The sequence below is a fragment of the Muscardinus avellanarius genome (genome assembly GCF_963383645.1).
Source record: "Muscardinus avellanarius genome assembly, chromosome: 10".
In the NCBI taxonomy this organism is placed as follows: Eukaryota; Metazoa; Chordata; class Mammalia; order Rodentia; family Gliridae; genus Muscardinus; species Muscardinus avellanarius.
In genome coordinates, this window is record NC_137796.1 from 47,621,192 (window position 1) to 47,645,941 (window position 24,750).

Genomic DNA, 24,750 nt, shown 5'->3' on the forward strand with positions numbered 1-24,750 from the left:
GGTGTTGTACCAAGACTTCCAGGATCGAGAAGAAGAAACAGGCTCAGTCATGACGGGAGGATGTTGGCAGAGGTGGGACTCCCACCGCAACCTCTGTGACCCCACGCTGTGCTCCTAATCACAGCTGCTCTGGCCTAGTGGAGAAGGAGCAGAAGGTGGTAGAGGCTTGTTGGACAGAGGCTCTCCCCTTCACCTCTCTTGTCTCCCCCAGAGACCACACTGCTGTTTGAGACTTTCTATATGGCTGAGCTCCTTCCCTTGCTGCACTGGGCACCCCCAGGTGCCCAGGGCGATGCCCAGGGGTCACCTGCTCCCCCAGCAGAGCAACAGATGCAGGGTGACTGGGCCCAGGGCCTGGCCCCTGAGTCATGGACGCTTCTGGACGTGCCTACCATTCATATAACACCATCCAGTGATGGGGAGTCACCCCCCTGCACCCCGATCCTGCCACACTTGCAGCGGTGGAGGACCGAAGACCTGGACAGCTCCTCCCAGGACAGGTCAGACCTGGTGGGGATGGGGTGGTCTCTCCCTCTCTGGGGACTGACTGACTTGTGCTGCGGGGAGGGGGGCGGTCCTTGCAGCTGTCTTTGTGCAGGTGGGGGAGGGGACAAGCCAGTTAGAGGGGAATTATGAAACAGATGTACAGACAGGTCACGGGACTGAAATCCAACTGTGGGTTCAGCTCTGCGCTGCCTGCAAGACTAGAGTGGACTCCTCTTTTCACCCACCCAGTGCTTTTCAGTGCAGGTCAGGAGCCATGTAAGGCCATAAAACCAACATGGCGACTTGTGATCAGCACTTGTATCCAGACAGAAGTAGGATAAAATTGAAAATAATGGAGCCGGGCGTGGTGGCGCACGCTTGGAATCCCAGCGCTTGGGAGGCCGAGACAGGAGGATCGCGCAGGTTCGAAGCCAGCCTCAGCTACTTAGTGAGGCTCTCGGCAACTTAGTGAGACCCCGTTTCCAAATAAAGTATAAAATAGGTCTGAGAGTATAGCCCGGAGGTAGAAAGCCTCTGGGTTCCATCCCCAGTACCACCAAAAAAATAATAATAATAATAATAAAATAGTAATAATAATAATAATGCCACATATGGGGCATGGCAAGGTGGTTTCCTGGAACTTCTCTGACATGACATATATTTCTTTTTTTTCTTTTTAGCAGTACTGGGGATGGAACCCGTGGGCATTCTATGTCTGAGCTACACCCCCAGCCCTATTTTTAAATTTTTTTATTTTGAAACAGGGTCTCACTGAGTTGCAAAGGGCCTCACTAAATAGCTGAAGCTGTCCGCAAACCGTGATCCTCCTGTCTCAGCCTCCCAAATGCTGGGATTACAAGTGTGCGCCACCACGCCCGGCTTGACATATATTTCTGAGTGCCTGAGGCCAGTGTAAAAGGTAAGTCCTACCCAGGCATGGTGGTTGCAGGCCTTTAATCCCAGGACTTGGGAGGCTGAGACAGAAGGACTGCTGAGGTTCTAAGCTAGACTCAGCAACTTAGTGAAGCTGTTTACAACTTAGGGAGACCCTGTTTCCAAATTAAAAATAAGGCTGGAGGTGTAGCTTAAAGGTAGAATGCCCCTAGGTTCAATCCCCAGCAACACACACACACACACACACACACACACACACACACGGTTTAAACAAAACTTTTGCAAACACTATCTGTAGTCCAAGGAGACAGGAACTGGGAGATTGAAGGGAACAAGGGAAAAGGAAAGGCCGACACTGCCCTAAATAGAAATATGCGCTGTGGTTTCTTCCAACAATGGACACTCCGCAAAAGCAAAGGTTTATGAAGTAGAGCTTTGTGTCCTGACCTGGAAGAATCTCAGAAATGGTGATTGGGTAAAACAAGTTGCAAAATGATACAGTAGAAGCCTAAGTGTGTATCTTTTTAAAAGACTTTGAACAATAGGCTATCTTGGTGGTGGATGCCTCCTGATGTAAAAAAAAAAAAAAAATAGATGAAATACTGCACAGGAAGGACTGGCGCCAACTGCAAAGCGGCCAGCCCTGTGGTGCTCAGACAGCAGGAGGGACGGGAAGCTGGGCCTTCGACTGTAACTGTGGTCCTCTACGATTGCTTCCTCCTCCTCTTCTGAAACACTGTTCAAATGTTTACATCTATTACATACAGGCAGTGGGGAAAAGGATGGCCACTGTATATTTTTCTGTCTGAAATAAATATTTCCTACCTAAAAATGTAAATGTATTTCAAAAGAAAAATCAGGCAAAGGAAGTTTAAAGATAGCAGGGGGACCCCCGAAGGGGTGAAGGAAGGCCTGCCTGCGCCTGGTGTGTAAGGCTGGGACAGTCATGGAAGAGCTGGGGACGAGCTGTCCTAAGCAGAAAGGCTAGCAAGTGTGAAGGTCCTGGGGCACAAGGCAGGAGTGTTACAGCTGGTCACTCAGGAACAGCAGGGAGGCAGGGTGGCCCATGGACTGAGCAATGGGGAGACCTAGGAGGTGGGAAGTCAGGGAGGAGGAGGGCGGAGCCCCTAGGCCCGGGTGCCACGTGGGGCACTTTGTTTTGAGGGGTGTGTGCTGCGGTGTTTCTCTGAAGGAGACAGGAGGAGTCTGCTGTGATGGTGCAGGCCGGGAGGGGGGAGCATGGAGGCTGCAGAGGATGGAGAGGTGGAGGGCTGGGGAGGGGAGTTTAGTTTCTGGATAGTTGGTAGGTGGAGCTGCCAGGGTTTGTGACAGATTGGATATAGTAGGAGGGAAAGAGTGGACAAGGGAGACTCCAGAGGTTTGGGGCTGGCCATGTTCCAAAATATAGAAGTCTGGTGGGGGTTGTTTGGAGGGGGGAGATGAAAAGGGTTCTGAATGGAAGTTTTTCCAAAAAGCGGGAACAGCCAGCCCTGGAGAGGAGGTGGGGAGCAGCAATTCCCTGAGCGGGGGGGGGGGGGGGGGGGGCAGGGGCTAAACAGCGGAGCAATGGCGGTAAGGACTGTTCTGCTCTGCAGCCTGTTCAGCCTGTTCACCAGGGGGCCTCGGCAAAGTCACTTCCCATTCTTGAGGCCAGGTTTCCCCGTCTAAAAGCTTCGGTCCCCGCGCTGCCCCGGGGAAGCCCTTACCACGGAGTTAGTGGGATCTCCTGGCCTGGGGTGCCTTGCCCAAGGTCACGACGACGCAGTAAAGATGCAGAGCAGGGGGCTGGATTCGGACTGTTTAAGTCCCCAGCGACCAAGGTCCTGGAGCCTGGAACCTGGGCCAGAAAATGAGGCTCGGGGGCTGGCGGGAGCCCCTTTCCGCCGGGTCCGGCTCCCCTGCCCACACGCCTGGCTTCCTGGCATTTCCAGGCCATCACGGTGTCTGGTTTTGGTGCAGCTGTCGGGCCCGCGATAGCCTGAGGCTGTGCAGGCCACGGGGCTCCTCCCTCCTCTCTCGCCCCTCCCCGCTCAGTCCTCTCCCTCCTCCCTCCCTCCCTGCTCCTCCCTCTTCTCCCTCCTCCCTCCCCGCTACCCCCTCGCTCCTCCCTCCCGCCTCCCTCCTCCCTCCCTCCTCCCTCGTTCCTCCTCCCTCCCCGCTATCCCCTCGCTCCTCCCTCCAGCCTCCTTCCTCCCTCGCTCCTCCTCCCTCGCTCCTCCTCTCTCCTCCCTCGCTCCTCCTCCCTCCCCGCTACCCCCTCGCTCCTCCCTCCAGCCTCCTTCCTCCCTCGCTCCTCCTCCCTCGCTCCTCCTCCCTCGCTCCTCCTCCCTCCTCCCTCGCTCCTCCTCCCTCCCCGCTACCCCCTCGCTCCTCCTCCCTCCATCCTCCCCCTCCTCCTGCCCCCTCCCCCGCTCCTCCGCGGGGCGGCGCCGTGACGCGGCCTGGGCAGGCGGGCGGGGGTGTCGCTGACGCCGCGGCGCCCCGGGCGGCTCGGGCCTTTGTGCGGGCGGCGGGCCTGCTGGGGGCGGCGGCCGAGGCCGGCGAGGCGGGTGCCTGGGGGTCGCCGGGCGCAGCCCCGCTCAGCCGGGCCCTGCGCGCCCTGCCCGCCCAGCGGCCGGGTGCCCGCCGCGCCGCATCCATGTTCGAGTAAGGAGCGCGGGGCCGGGCGGGGGCCGGGCGGGGGCGGGCGCACGTGGCGGCGCGGGGGTCGCGGGCCCGGGGCTCCGCCGCCGCCCTGGGGGGCCGGGCCTGCGTGGCCCCGGGGCCGGGCCGGGCGGCCGGGGCCGCAGTGGAGCGCGCCAGGCCGGGCCCCAGCCTGCGCCCCGCCGCCCGGGCGGGGGCCGCGGAATTGACCCCACTCCTTCCTGGCTTCGTGGGGGAGTGTTTCCGATTGTGCAGCACGTCCCGGACTCTCAGTATGTGTGCAACAGCTGTGAGCCTTCTCGTGGTTTTGCGTGTGTAATTCACCGTGAATTCCGTCTGTGGCCCCGGGTGTTACTGTAAGTTGCCTGTGTGTGGCTGGGCTCCTCGTCGCCGCTGGGACGCACCGTAGGTTGTGTGTGTGGGTGTCATCTGTGGCTCTCTGCAGATGTAAATGACCTGCTTGTGTCTGGTTGTGACTGACGTGGCTTTACAAGTGTCCGGGGCCCCCATTGTCCTCTTTGGCCATTCGTGCGTGTAATTTACCCTTACTTCCATTTGTGGCTTCAGGTGCCACCAAGTTACCACTCCGTGTCCCATTGTGACTCTAATGTGTGCGTATGGGTCCAGGGCTTTGCGGTTCCATCTTGACCCTCCCTGTTCCTATTTGCCTCCAATTTATCTCAGCAACTGGCTTTGAGCTCTGTGTGCAAATGTAAATTAACAGTGCGTGGCCACTTGCGACATTGTTGCATTTGAGGGTTCTGTTTCTGTTCAGTGTGAGCCTCTGGCGGATCCTGTAATTTACCTCTGATTCCCTCTGTGTGAAAGGTCTTGTGTGTATCCATTTGTGATGTGGTGCCTGGGCTTTTGTGTGTGCTGCTGAGACCCTTTGTGGTTCTGTGTGTGTGAAGAGAGAGGCAGAGAGACCCCTCGTGGTGGGCCTGGGACACTCCCTTCTGAAACCTTGGGTGTAATCTTGACTCTGGAGGCCATAGCAATGATGACTGACATTGTCTCCTGTTAGTAGTTTGTAAAGCAGGTCGCCCATTATTTCAGTATCTGGTCACTCTGTTGCAAGGTGTGTCCACAGTCCCCTGGAGCCACATTATTTCCGAGCCCTTCCTGGCTGTATAAGTGTTGGAGGTCTCTGCTTTAGTAACAGCCGCTGACACTAACACCCCTTGTCCTCTTAGAACTAGCCTTTGCTTTGATTTCTCCACCCAATAGTGAGCTGCTATGAGGTGGAGGGGCAGGATGTGCGAGCTGACCAATGGCTTAATTTACTGAGGGGTGTGTGTGTGTGTGTGTGTGTGTGTGAGAGAGAGAGAGAGAGAGAGAGAGAGAGAGAGAGAAAGAGAGAGAGAGAGAGAGAGAGAGAGAGAGAGAACTTTTTCTTTTGCCATACTGGGGATGGAACCCAAGTGCAGTGTACCTCTAGCCCTGTTTTTTAGTCTTTTTTTTGAAACAGGGTCTCTCGCTGAGTTGCAGAGGGCCTCACTAAGTAGCTGAGGCCGTCCTCGAATCTGCAGTCCTCCTGTTTCAGCCTCCCAAGTACTAGAATTGCAGCATGTGCCACCATGCCTGGCTCTGTGGCTGTTTTTAAGCTGTGTGGCTCTTTGTGATTGGCAAATGCTTTTTGCCTTTGATGTTTCACAGAGTTTCTTGGGACCGTGTGGGCGAATGTCACTGAGCTTAGCTGGGATTTCCTGTGGTTCTCTATGTGTTTCTGTGACCCTCTGCAGCTTGTGTGTGTGTGTGTGTGTGTGTGTGTGTGTGTGTGTGTGTAACTTTTCTGGGATGTCAAGTGTTACTGTAGCATATTTTAATGCTGCACTTGTGTGTTTGCAATTATTCTGGGACTCTAGCTTTGTGTATGACTATAAGGTCTCCAAAACTCGCTGTGTGTGTGTGTGTGTGTGTGTGCGCGCGCGCGCGTGTGTATATGACAGGCTTCTTAAAACTGTAGGTGAGTGCGTTCTGCCTGGCATCTGGCTGTGTGTGGCCCTCATTGTGTCCCGTTTGCACATAGCTTTGTGCATATATCTGCTCCTGTCTAACCAGGGCGGCTCTGGGCCTCTTCAGGCCCAGGAAGCCTGAGGTGAGGTGTCTGCAGTAGCACAAAGCACCACGCCTCCAAGTTCCTGCATCCCTGCCCCCATAACGGTCCCGCGGCCTCTTGGGCTCCTCCCTTCACTCCGCCACGGCCGGCTGAGTTGGGCTGTGCCTACCCTTACACACTTCCTCTTTGTCTTGCCCAGGAGGAAGAAATAAGGCTGTGGGCCCTGCCTGGCTTGCTGGGCCTTGGCCCCTGGGCAGCCCTGCCACTGGGCTTTGGGAGAGTAGAGCAGGTCTGTGTTTCGAGCTGCAGGGAAGTAAGATAATGAAGTGGGGAAGGATGCCGTCACCTCCATCTGAGAGCCCCTCCCCACTTGCCTTGGGTGGACCCCAAGCTCCCGACCAGGGTCCACAGGCTTGTGATGGGCGCCTGTGCCATCCCATTTTCCCTCCGCCCAGCTGGTCACCTTGCTCTCGAGATCTGCCAAGCCCAGTCCCATCTCTGAACTTGATGTTCCTGCACCTGGAACTGGAACCGTTCTCTCCCATCCTTTGCCAGCCCTCTTCTCTGTCCTCGTTGTCTCCCCCTGTGTCTCACTTGCATCAGAATCTCTTGGGCCTCACCCCCAGTTTCTGATGCCAGAGGCCGAGAGAGAGTCCCAGAGTTTGCATTTCCAACAGTTTCCTGGTGCTGCCGGTCTGGGCCATGCTGAGCAGCTCTGCTTTGAAGCACCGGCCAGGTCTGAGGTCATCCTCCTTACTTACATGTTTCCTTACTGACTCTCGGGGTCCCCAGCCAGCATGCAGGTCCTTGCAGGCAGGGGACCACACCTGTATGGTTCACAGTGTGTCTGCCGAGCAGGAGTGGGGGCTGTGGAGCTGGCTAGGGGAATTTAGAGTAAATGACTGGACATGCTGGGGTCAGCGTAGCATCTTGGACAGAGGTGGGCTGGGATGGTGGCCAGGCTGTGCACTTCATTTCAGTCCGCCAGCCCCTGCAGAGGGGAAGGCAGTCAGGCCAAAGTGCCTGCTTATGCTGAGCTTTATGGCACCTTGCTTAACCCCAGGAGGTGATACCGTTGCTGTTCCCATGGTACAGCAGAGGAAACTGGAAGCCCTGGAGCCCCACAAGTTCATTCTGCAGATCACACACCTGGTTGATCCAAGTTCTGGGAGGGAACATTGGTCATTCACCTGGTCCACAGTGGCAAATGCTCACGGGGCACCTGTTGTGTGCCAGGCCTGTGCTAGGCAGTGGAATGCATAGCTGGTGGGGCAGAAGGATGAGCACCCATGGGAGACAGCTGAGGAGGAAGGGGGAACGAACGGGAGTTGACAAAGTCATTTCAGGTGGGGACCCAAGGAGGTATCATTGAGCTGCGTCGTGGAGCAGAGGCCTGAAGTGTGGGGCAATGAGAGGGACTGTCCCTGGGCTTTCCCGGAGCAGACTGTGCCTGACCTGACTCGGGGGTGCACAGGCTGTCTCTGGCTGCAGGTGAGGACAGGCGGGTGCAGCAAGAGCAGGGATCAAGGAGGAGGCTGGTGTGATGGTCCAGGGAGAGTGGCGATGGCCCAGGCCACCTCTAGTTAATTTGTTGACTCTCGTTTTTAATTATACAGTCATTATGTGAACGCCTCACCCGCACCCTGTCCTGAGCTGAGCAGGGACCAAGTCAGCTCCAAAGTTGGCCACCAGGTAGCCCACAGACTGTGGGGAGAATGACCTGTCCCTGGACAGTAACAGCCCAGACTTGTCCTGGCTGGCATGGGGGCTGTGAGGACCCACAGAAGGCAGGGGACGCATGGGCAAGAGACTTGAAAGACACATTAGAACCGGCTAGGCAGAGAAGCGTGAGGATGGTCTGGGCAGGGAACAGCACGTGCTGAAGCTCAGGGCAGTAGAGAAGTATGAAGAGCCCCTTTGGTGGCCGGGATCTGCCTGCACCCCAGAATAGACCCCTGAAACAAACCAGCCACACAAGTGGCTCAGCTTTGAGCCTCGGTTTCCTCCTTTGCAAAGGTGGGGAAGGTAACAGTACCGTGTACATGGGGTTGTTTGAGGAGTGATAAAATTAATCACATGGAGAGCTTGACAGAGTTTCTGATAAGAAGTCACCAAAGCATGTCCTTTTAAAGTTTCAGATAAGAACCCCATTTAAATGTATTTGCTGTCACCTGAGTGTTCTGTTTGTCTAACACCTGCCTCCCTACCTACCAGAAGGCTCGCTCTCTAAGGGCAGGGGCCACCTCTGATGGTCTGTGCTTGTGCCAGCTCCAGCCAGCACAGGCTTATTCATTCAGTTGCCAATGTTTACCGAGCATTAATGACATGCCCTATACAGTTTTTGGGTGCTGGGGACATAGTAGCAACTAGGATCTCCCAAGGCTCACAAGCTAGGACAGGCAGTAAACGAGTGGGATGAAGGGACAGAATGAGTGTAGCACAGGGCGTGACTAGGAAGTCCCTGCTTTAGGCTGAGTGACCAGGGAAGGAGGAACATTTGAGGTGAATAAGGTAAGCCAGTTGTGCTGGGCTCTGGATGGGTGTTCCAAACAGAACCCCCATGTGCAGAGACCTCATCGTGGGAATGAAGTTGGAAGCATAAGGAATGAAAGGCAGGAATGACTCTGGTACCCCGGAGAGGGAGAAGGTGAGGTATGGGGGCTCAGGACCTGGGCTCTAGGGCTTTGGGCCTCACGAGGTGCTTTTACCTGGAATGGAGTGAGGTATGGCCCGGGCAGGGCTTGGAGCCTGGAGGACCCTGATTTGACTCAGAGGCTCACAGGCTCCCTTTGGCTGCTGTGGGAACTGATTAAAGGCGGCGACAGGAACAGGAGGCCAGGAGGAGATGCTCTGATGTCCAGGCAGTGGGGGACAGAGGCTGGCAGGGAGAAGTGGATATCCAAGAAATAGTGGAGCTGGGTTCCGTGCCCAGGATCCCAGTACTTGGGAGGCTGAAGCAGGAGAATCACAGGCTTGAGGACAGCTCAGCAGCTTAGACTCTCAACAACAACTTAAGTTCCTGTTTAAAAGCAGAAAATAGAGCCAGGCGTGGTGGTGCACGCTTGTAATCCCAGCATTCAGGAGGCTGAGAGCTGAGACCAGAGGATCGTGGTTCGCAGACAGCCTCAGCTACTTAGCGAGGCCCTTTGCAAATCAGTGAGACTGTTTCAAAAATAAAAAGACTGAAAAATAGGGCTGGGGTGTAGCTTGGAGGTTGAATGCCTCTGGGTTCCATCCCCAGTACTGTGGAAAAAAAAAAAAAGAAAGAAAAAATAAAAAGTAAAAATTAAAATAGGGTTGGGGGTTAGCTCAGATGTAAAATGCTTCTGGGTTCAATCCTCAGTACCAAAAAGAAAGAAAAGGAAAAATGGAAGTAGTTTTGTTTTCTTCTTCCTCCCTTTCTTGTGTATGTGTGTGCTGGCAATAGAACCCAGGGTCTCAGGAATGCTAGGCATGCACTGTATCCCTGAGATCCCCAGCCCTGGAATTAGAGTTTGGTGGTAGAGCTGGTCAGACTGGCTGATACATTAGAAATGAAAGTTGAGAGAAGAAAGAAATTAAGAGATATGCTTAGTTTTTAATACCCGAAACTGAAAGTCATTATTCAATAAATATTTGTTATATGAATGATTTAATGTGTCAATAAAAAAAATAGAGCTGGCATGGTGGCACATTCTTGTAATCCTAGTACTTGGGAGGCTGAGACAGGAGGATCACAGGGTCGCAGCCAGCCTCAGCTACTTAGTGAGGCCCCTTACAACTCAGTGAGACCATCTTTCAAAAAAATAAAGGATAAAAATAGGGCTGAAGGTGTAGCTTGGAGGTAGAATACACCTGGATTCCATCTTCAGTACCGCAAATAATAATAGAATAAAAAATCAGGCTAGGGGTAGAGCTCGGAGGTAGAATGCTGCTGAGTTCAATCCCCCATACAACAAAAAATTTAAAAAATTACAAAAAATTAAAAATAGGCCAGAAGCCGGGCGTGGTGGCGCACGCTTGTAATCCCCACGCTTGGGAGGCAGAGACAGGAGGATCGCGCAGGTTCAAAGCCAGCCGCGCACGCTTGGCTTAGGAGACCCTGTTTCCAAATAAAAATGTAAAAAAATAGGTCTGGGAGTGTAGTCCAGAGGTAGAAGGGCTTCCAGGAACCCCAGTACCACCAAAAAAAAAAAAAAAAATAGGCCATAAGCTGGATGTCATGGCACACACCTGTAATCCTAGTACTTGGGAGTCTGAGACAGGAGGAGATGGGAGGTTCGAGGACAGCCTTAGAAAGTAATGAGACTTTCATCAGCCTAATGAGACCGTGTTTCAAAAAGCAAAGAATAAAAAATAGGGCTAGGGGTGTAGCTTAAAGGCAGAATGGCTCTGGGTTCAATCCCCAGCACCACACACACAAAAAGAAAATAGGCCAGGCATAGTGGTACATGCCTGTGATTCCAGCTACAGAGGAGGTTAAGACAAGAGAATAAAAAATCCAACCTGGCTAATTTAGCCAGACCTTGTTTCAAAATAGCAGGTGTTATTACTGATTCCCCGAACACTCAGACAACAGCTGAGCCTGTGTGTGTACTGGTCTCTGATTCCAGATGAGGCACCTGGGGCAGAGATGTCAGGGGCTTGTGGGTTTGTATTGCAAGGAAGTAGAGTAGGATGTCCAGGGGGACGGATGGATGGACGGGTGGGTGGATGGGGTGGGCCTTCCGATAGGCCAGTCTTCACATGCAGCCTGTCCTCCCTTAGTGCTCCTCTTCTCTCTCCCTCCCCCAGCACCACGCCCCACTCTGGCCGGAGCACACCAAGTAGCTCCCCATCTCTCCGAAAGCGGCTCCAGCTCTTGCCCCCGAGCCGGCCGCCTCCTGAGCCGGAGCCAGGCACCATGGTGGAAAAGGGGTCAGACAGCTCCTCGGAAAAGGGTGGGGTGCCTGGGACACCCAGCACCCAGAGCCTGGGCAGCAGAAACTTCATCCGCAACAGCAAGGTTGGTGAGAGCCTGAGCTTGGGGAGGCGGGAGGCAGGGGCAAGAGCTCATCTCATTTCTTCTCTTTTTCTTGCAGAAGATGCAGAGCTGGTACAGTGTAAGTATCTTTCTGGGTAGGTAGCTTGCGAGGGGTGAGAGGGAGGGGCCCAGCTGGTGGCCAGGACCCCCTGGCTGTAACAGTTGAGTAAATTCTGGGATTACCAGGTCAGGGTTATGGGCTATGCTGCTAGTTAAGTGCTGTGTGACTTTGGGTGAGTCACTTAACCTCTGGGGGGAAGAACTTTCTTTCCACCTTACAAGGCCAAAGGGATTGTTCAGTAAGAATTGGTAACGTTGGTGGCACTGGACCCTGGGTCTGGCTTATCTAAGAAATCAGTGTCATTAGCTGGGTGTGGTGGCTGGCACACGCTTGTAATCACAGTACTTGGGAGGCTGAGACAGGAGGATCATCCAGGTTCGAAGCCAGCCTCAGCTACTTAGCGAGGCTCTCAGCAACTTAGTGAGACCCTGTTTCCAAATAAAAGAAAATAAAAAAATAGGACTGGGAATGTATCCCGGAGGTAGAAAGCCCCTGGGGTTCCATCCCCAGGACCACAAAAAAAAGAAAAGAAATCGGTGTCATTATTAAGTATATGATTAAGAAATAAGCTGTCTTTATGCGGGTCATTGTGTTTGGGGTGGCAGAAGCCTGGCTAGATACTGAAACCAGAGAGCCTTGGGGGCTGAGACGACCAAGGGGGCTCTGGCAGCTCAGAGGGCAGAACTGGGGCTGGAATCCCCATCCAGGTTCTCATTTCCTAAGCTTCCCCCAGATGCTGAGCCCCACATACAAACAGCGCAACGAGGACTTCCGGAAGCTGTTCAGCAAACTCCCTGAAGCTGAGCGCCTCATTGTGGGTGAGCCCCGCACTCCAGACCCGGCCCGGCTCTACTCTCCCTACTCCTCGCTGGCCTGCGGGCTGCCAGGATGGCCAGGGACTCAGGTGTCTGCCCGTCTCTCCCCGTCTCTCAGATTACTCCTGTGCCCTGCAGCGCGAGATCCTCCTTCAGGGGCGCCTCTATCTCTCTGAGAACTGGATCTGTTTCTACAGCAACATCTTCCGCTGGGAGACAACAGTGAGCTGACGGTGGGAGAGGGGGGCCTGGGGCTTGCACACCTCTGTCCCCGCTGACCCCCGGCTGTCCTCAGATTTCCATCCAGTTGAAGGAAGTGACGTGTCTGAAGAAGGAAAAGACAGCCAAGCTGATCCCTAACGCCATCCAGATCTGCACGGAGAGCGAAAAGGTAAGTTTGGGACCCTCGTGAGCACAGGCGAAACATTTTGTGCAAAGGATGCAGGGACCAATGAGTGGGAGCGTCAGGCAGAGACATGGGCTGTGGCAGCAGGGCAAGGACGGGCTCCCGTCCCTTTCCCTCGCCCCATGCACCCTTCTCCTCCGCAGCATTTCTTCACCTCCTTTGGGGCCCGGGACCGCTGCTTCCTTCTCATCTTTCGTCTCTGGCAGAATGCACTGCTTGAAAAGGTGAGGCTGGCTAGGCCCAGTGGTGCATGCCTGTAATCTTAGTACTTGGGAGGCTGAGACAGGATGATCACAGGTCTGAGGCCATCCTCAGCCACTTAGGGAAACCCTGTTTCAAAATTAAAAAGGCTGAGGATGTAATCTTAGAACACCTTGGGTTCAATCCCCAGTACCACAAAAAACCAAAGAAATACAAAAGAAAATGTAGGCCTGGGTGTGGGGGCAGCTGAGGGTGTGCCAGGGGGACCGTGGAGCTATGGTGCCAGACCCTGGGGAGAGGAGGAACCCTTAGCTCTCCACTGGTACCAGGCCTTATGCACCTGCAGCTCCCTTGTAGGCCCAACCTGGGGCAGCTGGGGGTTCCTGTACCTGACCCTGAAGCCGAGTCTCTGCAAAGGAAAGATGAGTTGGTACAGGCCAGTCAGCATTCATTTTCAGGGCTGGGGGTTTCATACCGAACAAAATCAGGGTTCTACTGGTAGGGAGGGAAGGCGGGGAGATGCTGAGTAATCATCCCAAGATGCTTGCCTCTTACTGCCAGACCACTCCTCCTGTGTGTGCCCTCACCAAGTGCATTGGCACACACCTGTAATCCCAGCTACCTGGGAGGCCGAGGCAGGAGGATTTCAGGTTTGAGGCCAGCTTGGGCAATTTAGCAAGAGCCTGTCTCAAATTTTAAAAATGGCTGGGATTCACCTTGGTGATAGCACACCTCTGGGGTACAAACCCAAGTTTGGGGGTTGGGGGAGAACCTCAGACCCATCACTGAGCAGTGTGACCCGGGGCAAGTCATTTAACCCACCTGTCAAATAGGGACCATCCCTACTGTATAGCACCCAGAGCTGGGCCCAGAATTAAGTGCTCAGTGATGTCAGCTCTTGTGATGTTGGGTAGGCCAGTGGTCAGCTCCAGAGCTCTCTGCAGTCCTCGGGTCACATCTCAGCACTGCCACTTCCGATGCTACTGGGCGCCTCAGCATCAGTCTTCAGATGATGACCTAGCTGGGTGTGATGGTGCACACCTGTCATCCCAGTACTTAGGAGGCTGAGGCAGGAGATCACAGATGCAAGGCCAGCCTCAGCAACCTGGTGAGGTCCTCTGCAACTAGTGAGACCCTGTGTCAAAATTAAAAAAAAAAATAACATAGGTCCGCTGGTGTAGTAGTTCAGAGGTAGAAGGCCTCTGGGTTCAGTCCCCAGTATCAAAAAAACAAAAACAAAAAAAGCCCAACACGTTGCTATATTATTAGTACTTTCCAGAATTGTTTTGCTTTAGGTTATGGGAAGGAGCTAGGTAATGCCTGGTGCCTCCTAACAGCCAGGAGGAACTATTATTACTGTTCATGATTGCGCTCACCCAGCCACTCCTATCCTGGGCAGCTGGGAGCCCAGGACTCCTCAGAGGCCTGGAGAAAAGGTCTTGGGCACAGTGGCGATAGCTCGTAGGAGTCTGGCTGGGTTTTAATCCGAGTCGTCTCTGGTCACGTTTGTGACCTCAAGCACATGACTTCACCTCCTGGGCATGCTGGGCCTCAGTATTCTTCCTCTGTAGAAATGGGCACCCTAACCAGCAGGGCAAGACTTGGCAGGTCTGAGGTGTGACATTCTTCCAGGCCCAGGCCCAGGCAGCAGCTGCTTTCTGGGAGGTTGGGGCCTAGCTTGAGGGGTGGGGTCTGGCGCAGGAGAGCGTGCTCCCCCTTGTGGAAGCCAGGGGAACTGGAGGCTGGAGTTGGTGAAGAGCCTGGTGGGGAGGGCTCTGGCCTGGGGAGGGGAGGCCAAACCTGCGTCCTGCCTGCCCAGACGCTGAGTCCCCGCGAGCTCTGGCACCTGGTGCATCAGTGCTACGGCTCTGAGCTGGGCCTCACCAGCGAGGACGAGGACTACGTCTGCCCCTTGCAGCTGAATGGTCTGGGGTGAGTTGGAGGCGAGGCTGGCTGCAGGGTCAGGGGAGACCTTGAGCGAATGCACAGCTCCTGGAGTGCTGGGTGGATGAGTGGGTGTGCCGGGCCTTGGAGACCCAGGACAGTGTGTGGGGCCCAAGGATGCACTGGTCTCCCTTCTACCCTTCCCCTGCAGGAGCCCCAAGGAGGTGGGAGATGTGATCGCCCTGAGCGACATCACCTCCTCTGGGGCTGCAGACCACAGCCAGGAGCCCAGTCCAGTGGGTTCGCGCCGTGGCCACATCACCCCCAACCTCTCCCGTGCCAGCAGTGATGCAGACCATGGGGTAAGCTGGAGGATGCGGACCCCGAGAGACAAGAAGTCTAGGGGTGGGGGTCAGGGAGAGGGACCAACTGGCAGAGGTGAGTGAGAGCCAGGAGGTGTAAAGAGACAGAGATGGGTGGCTGGAGGGATGCGGGAAGGGACAGATGGAGATGGGAATCTGATCTAGGGAAGTGGGGACAGATAGGCAGGCAGAAGGGGGACAGGTGGAAAGGGTGAGAGGCAGAGGGACCAGAGGTAGGTATAGGTTGATTGAGGAGACAGATGGCCAGGAAGTCAAGAAAGCTCCTGGTCCCAGCCTATGCGACAGCCAGCAATGGTGGAGAAGGGCCCTCTTCTGGGTGTCCCAGGGCTCCTCTCAGCTCAGCCGGGAGTCCCAGGTATACACAGCACTTCCCCGGTGCCCCAGGCCTGAGCAGTATCTCAAGTCCTGTGGCCATGTGGACCCACAGGAGCCTCAGGCTGGGTGGAGGCAGACGGAGCCAGACAGAGCCTTTATCTGCAGGTGGAGGAGGACAAGGAGGAACAGATGGACAGCCAGCCAGATGCCTCCTCCAGCCAGACAGTGACCCCCGTAGCAGAGCCCCTGAACGCAGAGCCTGCCCCTATGGACGGGCCCAGCCCCCTGGGTCCACTGGATCTGCTGCCCAGGGAGGAGCTGTTGACAGACACAAGTAACTCCTCTTCCTCCACAGGAGAGGAAGGTGAGGCTGGTGGGCTCCGCTTCATTCCCTGCAGTTACACCCGACAGACTTCTCTCCAGTGGGTTAATAAGCAAAAGGAGACTTAAAAATGCGGGGGGAGGGCCGTGGGAAGGGGAGGCAGGGATGGCATTCAAATGGTGTGAGAAATGTCTGTCTTAAGTTCTGCTTTGAAGGCTGCTGGCAAGAGCACAGCCTTGGGAAGCAGATTGCTTCGGTTCAGATCTAGTTGTACTGCTTCCTAGCTGTGCATCACAAGCACACTGTTTAACCTTTCTGAGCCTGGATATCCTCATCTGAAAATGGAAATAGGAATAATAATGCCCAGTTCTTGTAGGTGTCATTAAGAGAATTGTTACTTAATGCTTGTAAAGTGCTTGGGCCCGTTATTATATTCACCTTCTCTGTGCCAACTAGTTTTCAGGTAGCCCTTACTCTCGGGTGCAGACACCCCAGCCTAAGTGATCGGAGAAGGAGCATGCTTTTCCCAGTGACTACTGTAGTAAAGAACTCTAGGGTTAGCTCTGATCCAGCTTGCGTCCAGCTTGGCAAATGGACCTGCCCCTGAGCCAGTTACTGTGGCTGATTGGCCTGGCCTGGGTAACACACATATCCCTAGGCCAATCCACTGTGGCTGGGAGCAGGAGCTGGCTAGGCCGTGCTGGGGCGCTGAGTTCCTACTGGTCTTGAAAGATGGGTTGGTCCATCTATCCCGCGATAGGAGTGGTCACTGGAGGGAGGGAAAGACGGGACCATCCCGGCCCTTCTCTGTCCCCCAGCTGACCTGACCGCTCTGCTTCCCGACCTTTCTGGTCGGCTCCTCATCAACTCTGTCTTCCACGTGGGCGCCGAGCGGCTTCAGCAGATGCTCTTCTCAGACTCGTCGTTTCTCCAGGGCTTCCTGCAGCAGTGCAAGTTCACAGGTCGGGACGGGCTGAAGGAGATGCTCAGGGTACCCAGGTGCGGGGCGGGCAGGGTGGGCCAGTGTGGACAGCTAGAACATGGAGGGTGAGAGCAGAAGGGATTACGCCTCCTACTAGCTGAGTAGCCTTGGGAGGGTTCTGTGCGTCTCGGTGCCTCCCCATTTCCTGGGGTTTGCTGTAGTACCTGCCTTGTTAGGTTCCCATGAGAGCTAGATGAGATAATACTAGAAAAGCACCTAGAACAGCGGCATATGGTATGTGCTTACTAACACCAGGCATGGATACAACCTGTAATCTCAGTGCCTGGGAGGCTGAGACAGAGGGTCACAGGTTTGAGGCCAGCCTCAGCAACTTTGGGAGACCCTGTTTCAGAATAAAAAGGGTGTGGGTATAGCTTGGAGGTAGAAGGCTTCTCGGTTCAGTTCCTAGTGCAGATGAAGCCACCCGAAGGGCCACATGTTCAGTGTCTGCTCTGTCAGGCCTGTGTGGGGCTTGGAGACCCACAAGAGACCAGGGTAAATGATTGCCTGTCTTTGGCACCCAGAATCTAGTGAGAACCGCAGGAAATACATACTCACAAAGTAAGTACATGTGCGAGCGGCATGGTGGGTTAGGTGGGGCTGTGATTGTCAGGGTCTGTGGTCCGAGGGAAGGGAGGGCTGCTAGGAGCTAGAAGGATGTGGTCAAGCGTGCCAGGCAAGCCCTGTACCACGGAGCTACGTCCCTACCCTGGGAGGACGCAAAACAGAAACTCAAGTCTGAAGGGTGAATTGAGGAAGTTGTGGGGCGGGGGGCAGGAGGCCAGCACCGCCCCTGCAGCACCTCCCTGAGATGGAAGCAGGCTTTGGGAGGAAGCCCTTGAGGCTGGCCTCCAGGGCAGGCATGGGCAGGGGAGCCATAACCCCAGGTGAGTGGAGGGGTTGACGTGGTCGGCTGAGGAGGCTGAGAGGAGGGTTGTGAGGTGGTGGTTTTCCTGTCTCTGTGTTGATTAAAATGACCACCTCAGTAAGCCTGTGCCTTGTGTCAGGACATACAGGCCTTGTAGAACTTAACGTCACGGAGGGGATAACATGTCAGGCAGAGGAACTCAGCTCTGCCCCGGAGGGACAGATTGGAATAGGGAGCAATGGAATAGTGCAGGCTGGTAAGAGCTGGGGTCAGGCTTGCTTTAACAAAATATCCTGGACCAGATACGGAGCCTGAGGCCAGGCATTCTGAGGGAGGCACACAGGGTGGGCCGGCTCAGGAATGATGCTCAGGGGGCCCGAGCAGGTGGCGGAGCCGACACAGTAGGGGAGGTGAGGATGCTGGGGCATCTCCACAGTGGGGACCCGCAAGAGCAGATCTGGGAGGGTGCTGGGGCCAGCGTGGGGCTCTAAGTGGAGGGTCCAGGAGACTTCCAGGGAAAGGTGTGCAGAAGGTTGAGGGTACCTAGGTCTGATTCCCAGAGGAGAAGCCAGTTCTGGTAACAGGGGGAAACTGAGGCCGCAGGTATGGATGAGATGACCCCAGGAGAGGTCATAAATGTTGGGATGAAAGAGGTCCCAGCTATAACTGTCACTGGTATTTAAAGTTTTAGGCTTCTAGAAGCAAAGCAAGGTGGACCAGAGCTAGGAACATCCAGAAGGAACAGGAGTTTGGGGCAAGTCCCCAGGAAGTTGAGAGCCCTGAAAGACTGAGGACCAAAGAATGGCTCCCTCACTCTGCTCCTCCTCCCGTAGATGTGACCTTGAGCCCCTGGAGCGGGGACAGCAAGTGCCACCAGCGCCGTGTGCTGACGTACACCATCCCCATCAGCAACCCACTGGGCCCCAAGAGCGCCTCCGTGATAGAGACACAGGTGGGCACGGCACCACGCCACGGGGTGGCCAGGCTGGCAGGACAGCTGGGTGGGTGGGATGGCCCTGACTGCTCTCCCGGTGTCCCACAGACACTGTTCCGGCGCGGCCCACAGGCAGGCGGGTGCGTGGTGGACTCGGAAGTGCTGACGCAGGGCATCCCGTACCAGGACTACTTCTACACCGCCCACCGCTACTGCATCCTGGGCCTGGCCCGGAACAAGGCCCGGCTCAGGTGAGCAAGGCTCTGCCACCAATGGCCTGATGGCCTGGAGCCACTGCCCCACTCTCCCCAGCCCGAGTCAAAATGTCAGTTCCTACCTTGGCAGAGGAATGGAAATGTTGGGTCCCTGAGGCCCCCAAACTCTGAATAGCGGAAGGGACGATCCTTCCCATCTGCAGAGGGCAGGGAGACAAGGCAGAGTGAGCACGCAATACCTTGTTCAGCTGTTTATTGAGCATCTACTGTGCGCACAGCTTATTGCAGACCATGGGGATACAGCCAAAACCAAACCAAAGCCCCTCCCTTGGGGAAATCATGTTCTAGTGGGAACTGGCCAATAAAAATGGTAGCAAGTCTGTAGAATTGGGTCTCTGTTCTGTTCTGTTGGGGCCCATCAGCCACGTGGAAAAGGTTCAGGGAAGAGCTCTGGGCTGAGACGTTGCGTGTGAGTGGGTAGTGCCCAGACTGCTGGGAGGCTCCGAGGCAGGAGGTAGCAAGCGTGGCTGCAGGAGTCATAGCAGTGGCAGCCCATATGGGGTGAGTGGAGGATCAGGGATGTCTTAGGAGGTGGGGAGACATCTGTTTTGTAAGTGACAAGAGGCCCTCTCTGAACTAGAGAAAGAAAAGAACCCACTCAAGGGACAGCTGGCCCTGGAGTCAGAGCCTGACCTCTCCCTCACCCTCCCTGCTGCAGGGTGTCCTCAGAGATCCGCTACCGGAAGCAGCCATGGAGCCTCGTCAAGTCTCTTATCGAGAAGAACTCGTGGAGTGGCATTGAAGACTATTTCCATCACCTGGGTAGGGGTGGAAGGCCAGGAGGGGGCATGTCTTGGCTGGGCACAGACCTCCAGAGCCCTCCCCTCTTCCCACAGAGCGAGAGCTGGCCAAGGCCGAAAAGCTGTCCCTGGAGGAGGGCGGGAAGGACACCCGCGGGCTGCTGTCTGGCTTGCGGAGGCGGAAGCGGCCCCTGAGCTGGAGGGGTCACGGAGACGGGCCCCAGCACCCAGACCCTGACCCCTGCGCCCGGGCTGGCATGCACACTTCAGGTGCGTTCCTTCAGGGGCTGGGCATGGAGGTGGAGGAGCTGGGGATCCTGGGGGCGCTGGCCTGGTGTGTGGCTATCTGACTCCAAGTTGCTGTCCTGCAGGTTCCCTCAGCTCCCGCTTCTCAGAACCATCCATGGACCAGGGCCCTGGGGCAGGCATCCCCAATGCCCTGGTTCTCATCAGCATTGTGTGAGTAAGAGCCCTGGATCTGCAACCAGGCCGTGTGACCTTGGGCCGGTGCCTCATGTCTCTGGGCACCACAACAAGCATTGTACGGGATGGTGTTGGGCGCACATCCAGAAGCGCTCCTTGTACTGCATGCAGACTCAGTTTGCCGTGGAGACGTCTTCCCTAGGGAGGCAGGGGTAGCTTTCTGGAGGAGCAGTACCCAGAGGATGTGCACTTAGCCAGGTGAACGAGAGAGGCTTGCAAACGCAGTAAGGTCACTTTTCCATTTTGTTTATTTTCTGTGCCCAGTTCTAAACTGGGGGATGCTGGGGACACAACAGTGACCAATAGCCCTGGGGGAGACTGACCTTACACCAGACCAGAGGGAGTGGGACTGGGATGGGGAAGCCGTGGAGGCTGGTGCAAATGCCCTGCCAGGCCCTACAGATGGGCACGGGGCGGCTTCCTAGGACAGTAGAGGACACCTGAGTTGAGACAGACCTGCAGGTGCCACAGTGCGGGTCAGTTGGGCTCCACACAGCCTCTGGGGGCGCAGAGCTGCAGGTGGGGTGGGGTGGCTGACAGCCTCGCAGTGGTGGCTCTCATGTCTCTGTCTCCCCTCGCTGCTCCACAGGATCTGTGTGAGGTAGGCCCTGCATCTTCTACCCACCCCCGTGTCTTATCCCCTGCCGCCACCTCTCCCTACTGTGCCCCCGACTTCCCTAGGGAGGTGGCCTGGTGTAGTGGTCACGGGTGTGGGTGTCATGCAGGCCTGGGATTGTGACCTGAGATATGTGCCTCACCCTTTCTGAGCCTCTGTTTCATTCTCTGTACATGGTGCCTCTTCAAGGAGTGGCGATGCATGGGGGGAGAGGGGTCCAGAGCTCAGAGCCCGACTCAGAGCTTTGGGACCCAGGACTCCTGACCTCTGACCTGTCCCCGTCCCCAGCCTCATCGTCCTCATCGCCCTCAATGCACTCCTCTTTTACCGCCTCTGGTCCTTGGAGAGGACGGCCCACACCTTCGAGTCCTGGCACAGTCTGGCCCTGGCCAAGGGGTGAGTGGATGGCGTGAGGCGGTTGGGAGCCAGGGCAGGCTGGGGAGGCTCAGGCCCCACTCAGGCTCCACGTTCCCACAGCAAGTTCCCCCAGACAGCCACGGAGTGGGCAGAGATCCTGGCCCTGCAGAAGCAGTTCCACAGCGTGGAGGTGCACAAGTGGAGACAGATCTTGCGGGCTTCTGTGGAGCTCCTGGATGAGGTAGGGAGCTTCCACCTTGCCAGGGGCCAGGGGCCCTGCATCCAGAGGCCTGCCCCCCTCCAGGCCTGAGTTTCCATCTCTATAAAAGGATCACGGTTCGCGGACAGCCTCAGCTACTTAGTGAGGCCCTCCGTAACTCAGTGAGACCCGGTTTCAAAATAAAGAATAAAAAAATAGGGCAGAGGGTGTAGCTCGGAGGTAGAATGCCCCTGGGTTCCATCCCCAGACCCGCAAAAAAAAAAAAAAAAAGTAAGCTAACCCTAGCCCCCGCCTCACAGGGTTGCTGGACAGTCAGTGGGGTGGAAGAAGGAAGTTATTGGTTCGCATCCTAGAAAAAAGCCCAGGAGACTTGCTTCAGACATGGCTGGACCCAGCGTCATAGCAGTAATGATCCATCTCCTGATTCTGCCCACCCTGTAGTTGCTTTGGTTTGGGAGCATTCCTTCCCCCATGATGCCCAGGGCAGTATGGACAGCCCCAGGCATTCAGTCTCCTTGGCTGCTGGGGTTGCACGCCCACCTGAACCATTCACCAAAGCCAAGGGCAGGCGAGGCTTCATCCTGTTCTCCCCGTCCCTCTTTGGACTAAGGGGGGCCCATGGTCAGCAGGTGACACAGAGGTTCCCCAAAGGAGTGGGGTTGCACCTCTAAAGGGGGGCCAGCCAGACGCCCCTAGCTCAGGGCAGCATCTGTTTCAGGTGATCGTATTCAGATTCTACTGTGACCTCGTGCGAGTACTTTTACTACTTGAGCCTCAGCTGCCTTGTTCACATAGGGGTTAATACTTGATGTTACCTCTTTTGAGGGTGAAATGGATTACTATTTGGAATAGTGCTAGGCACACCGTAATACTTCATATGTGTTTGCTTTTATTTGTGTGAGTCAAGCACCAGGTACACGGTAAGATATGCAGTAAGCATGCTGTAACCACATGGTGATACCCTTGGGCCCCAGAGGACTCGAGCCAGCAGCTGTGGTGGGTCAGGGCAAATGTGGGGTGCTACGGTAGGTACCTGCAGTGGGGAAAGAATGGGAAATAGAGCCAGTCATTGCCTGGGTTCCCCAACTGGTCAGGGACAGAGTGGCCATCCTGTCTGGTGAGACCCTCCCATCCCCTGAGTCCCATCCTTAAGCACCTCAAACCCTGAAATCCAGCTCACAGGGAGATGCCCCACTGGAAAGGGCTGCGCAGAATGTGCTGGAAGGGAGTAAAGGCTGGGGCCCCACTACTCCTGGGGACAGCAGGGCTCGCCCAGCCTGAGTTAAATTTTGATGATTTTTCTCCCTCAAATTGCTAAGGGTACAGTCTTGACTTCACAGATTAATAATAACAGCAGGCGCAGATCGAGCACTTAGCCAGAGCTGGAATGCTGTGAGCACTGAGCATGATGGATGCCTCATCCTCCTGGCCACCCTTGTTGGGGATGCTCTCCTTATCCTCATGTATAGATAGGCAGGAGATGCAGCATCCCGATATTCAAGTTCAGAAGCTTATCGAATGCCCTGGTGGGACATGCTCAATGGACGACCAGCGTGCATTGAGCACTTCCCTGTGCCTGGTTCTAGCGTTCATCCCATCCCTGAAATAATCCTGAGAAGTGGGATGTTACTGAGCCATATTTCAGAGGAGAAAGACAGGCCCATGCAGTGCAGGGACTCACCCACAGTTAGTAAGTGGCAGAGCCAAGATGTGACCCTCAGCCGTCTGGTCCCACACCAGTCTCTGCTGCCTCTGAGAAGTCAAAACAGGGTGCAGTGTGTCCGGCCCTGCACATCTCACAACGGCGTGTCGTTGGGGTGCTCTTAACTGCAGGATTGGGGAGTGGCATTGCTTCCCCCTGCGCTCAGCCCACCCTGCCCCTCCTCCTGGCAGATGAAGTTCTCACTGGAGAAGCTACATCAAGGTATCACAGTCTCCGACCCTCCCTTTGACACCCAGCCACCGACGGACGACAGCTTCTCCTGAGGACACCCCGCCACAGAGCCATCCCCAAAATGGACAGAAGGATACACACAGAGCCCCGGTGGCCACTGCTGGCACAGTGTGAGCGCCGGGAACTTCCTGCCCTCCCTCCCCTCCCTGTGGCCTCACCAGGGGCCATGTAGACATGGGGACCACAGAACCGAGATGCACCTTAGACCGGCGTGTGCAAGTCCTGCTGCCATCGCCTGCTCGGCTGGCCGGAGAGCCGGCCTGACCTCTGGCAGGGCCCCCACTAACTTATTTTGCCTGGCTGAGGTTGTGGGGGGGCACCCCTGGGGTGCACGATTCCCTCAGCTCTGGGCTTAATGTATTATATTTATTTGGGGCCAACAAAGCCTCAATAAAGGGTTGGAAATGGTTGAGGCTGTGGCTGTGGGGCCGTGGGAGCAGGTGGGCGCTTCCTGCTGGATACAGTCCCCCCATGGTGGGTAAGGGTCATCTGTCCACTTACTGGGGTATAGACACTGAGACCATCTGGAGTCTCCTCGTCCCCTGGTCTCTCATGCCACCTCTGCATCAGCAAAGTCTAAAGCAAGGTGCCTGGTGGCCTGGGTTCAACACCTGCCACCCAGCAGTCACGTACCTGGAGCCTGTCACCTGTGAGCCTCGGTTTCCTCTTCTATACAAGGGACATAAGCACCTGTTTCTCAGGGTGGTTTTAAGTCAGTGGTTGCCAAACTTCAGTGGCATCAGAACCTCCTGGAGAGCTTGCTACAAAACATGGTGCTGGGTCCACCCCTCACCCAGTGGGTCTGGGCGATGTGCTCCTCTGGGGACACACTTGGATAACCATTGTCCTGAAAACTCAAGGGGTTAATGAGTGGGACTGCTTATTACAGGGCCTGGCAAAGAAGAATTCAATGGATTTTATGATTATTTCAGGAAAATTGAAAGGAAAAAAGTAACTCGTGAACACCAAGTATGTACCAAGATCTGTGCTGAGAATCCGATGTCCATTTTATTCTCATAGCAACTCCATGACGTGGAGGCGAATAAAGAGCTACATTCCTGAGCCACCCAGCGGGGAGGCAGAGGCTTCAGACCCGGCCCTGACTTTTCCACATTCACATGCAAAGTGCTAATCCCCTTTAGGACCTCCAGCAGCCCACCGATGCAGAAGCTGTTTGAATACCCCTTTTACAGATGAGGAAATGGGCTTAGTGCAGGTAGAATCCAGATCTATCTCACTTAAACCCTATATTGGTTCCAGAGTAAGGAAGGACTCAAGAAACCTTTGGCACGTCACAAGCCGGGCTGTAAGAGTTCATTTTATTTTTGCAGTGCCGGGGATCAAACCCAGGACCCCGTGCATTTTAGGCAAGTGCTCTACCACTGACCTACATCCCTAGCCCCAAGAATCATCTTAACCAAAGACTTGGGGCAGGGCACTGACTGGAGGAGGGACCAGAAAGAAGCCGGATGCATCATTAGAGGCAGAGGGCAGAGTCGGCTCTTCTGCCTTCCAGCTATGTGATCATGGTCAGTTATCCACTCTGCCTCAGTTTCCCTTATCAGGACGTTGTGTGTAACAATACCCCCTGTGAGAAGGATCGGATGAGTTGGTATTAGTACAGTGCTTAGGTCAGCACCAAGCCCACAGCAGGTGCTCAGTGATGTCAGCTTACTGACCTGGGAGGAGGTGCCCCTGGCCCTTGCTGCCGCCTGTCCTCTGTCCACCTGCCCTCCCCCACCACAGGAAGGGCCCAGAACAGCAAGAGGGTTATTTTCTGCAGGGGAATTTCACAGCTCAGGAGGTGCTGGCGTAAAAGTTCAGACCACAAAGGTGTCCGGTGTCCCTGG

General features: G+C 55.4%; 1 protein-coding gene across 3 annotated transcripts; it reads left to right on the forward strand.

Annotated features, from left to right (window-relative positions):
* Positions 1–240: 240 nt before the first annotated feature.
* GRAMD1A (GRAM domain containing 1A) lies at positions 241–22,932 on the forward strand (the record flags this gene model as incomplete). Of its 3 annotated transcripts, XM_080702075.1 has the most annotated exons (20): positions 241–500; positions 10,856–11,066; positions 11,143–11,163; positions 11,879–11,963; positions 12,079–12,182; positions 12,256–12,351; positions 12,510–12,590; positions 14,387–14,499; positions 14,663–14,813; positions 15,315–15,513; positions 16,290–16,433; positions 18,155–18,273; positions 18,364–18,506; positions 19,189–19,292; positions 19,367–19,540; positions 19,642–19,729; positions 20,343–20,354; positions 20,658–20,765; positions 20,847–20,967; positions 22,840–22,932. In XM_080702075.1, 20 exons carry the CDS (start codon positions 241–243, stop codon positions 22,930–22,932), a joined length of 2,427 nt encoding a protein of 808 aa, XP_080558201.1. The 3 variants fall into 3 exon arrangements, with proteins under 3 accessions (XP_080558201.1, XP_080558202.1, XP_080558203.1); XM_080702076.1 differs by lacking the exon at positions 20,343–20,354; XM_080702077.1 differs by lacking the exons at positions 241–500; positions 10,856–11,066; positions 11,143–11,163; ... (3 more) ...; positions 14,387–14,499; positions 20,343–20,354 and having other exon boundaries at positions 12,574–12,590.
* Between the last annotated feature and the right edge of the window lie 1,818 nt (positions 22,933–24,750).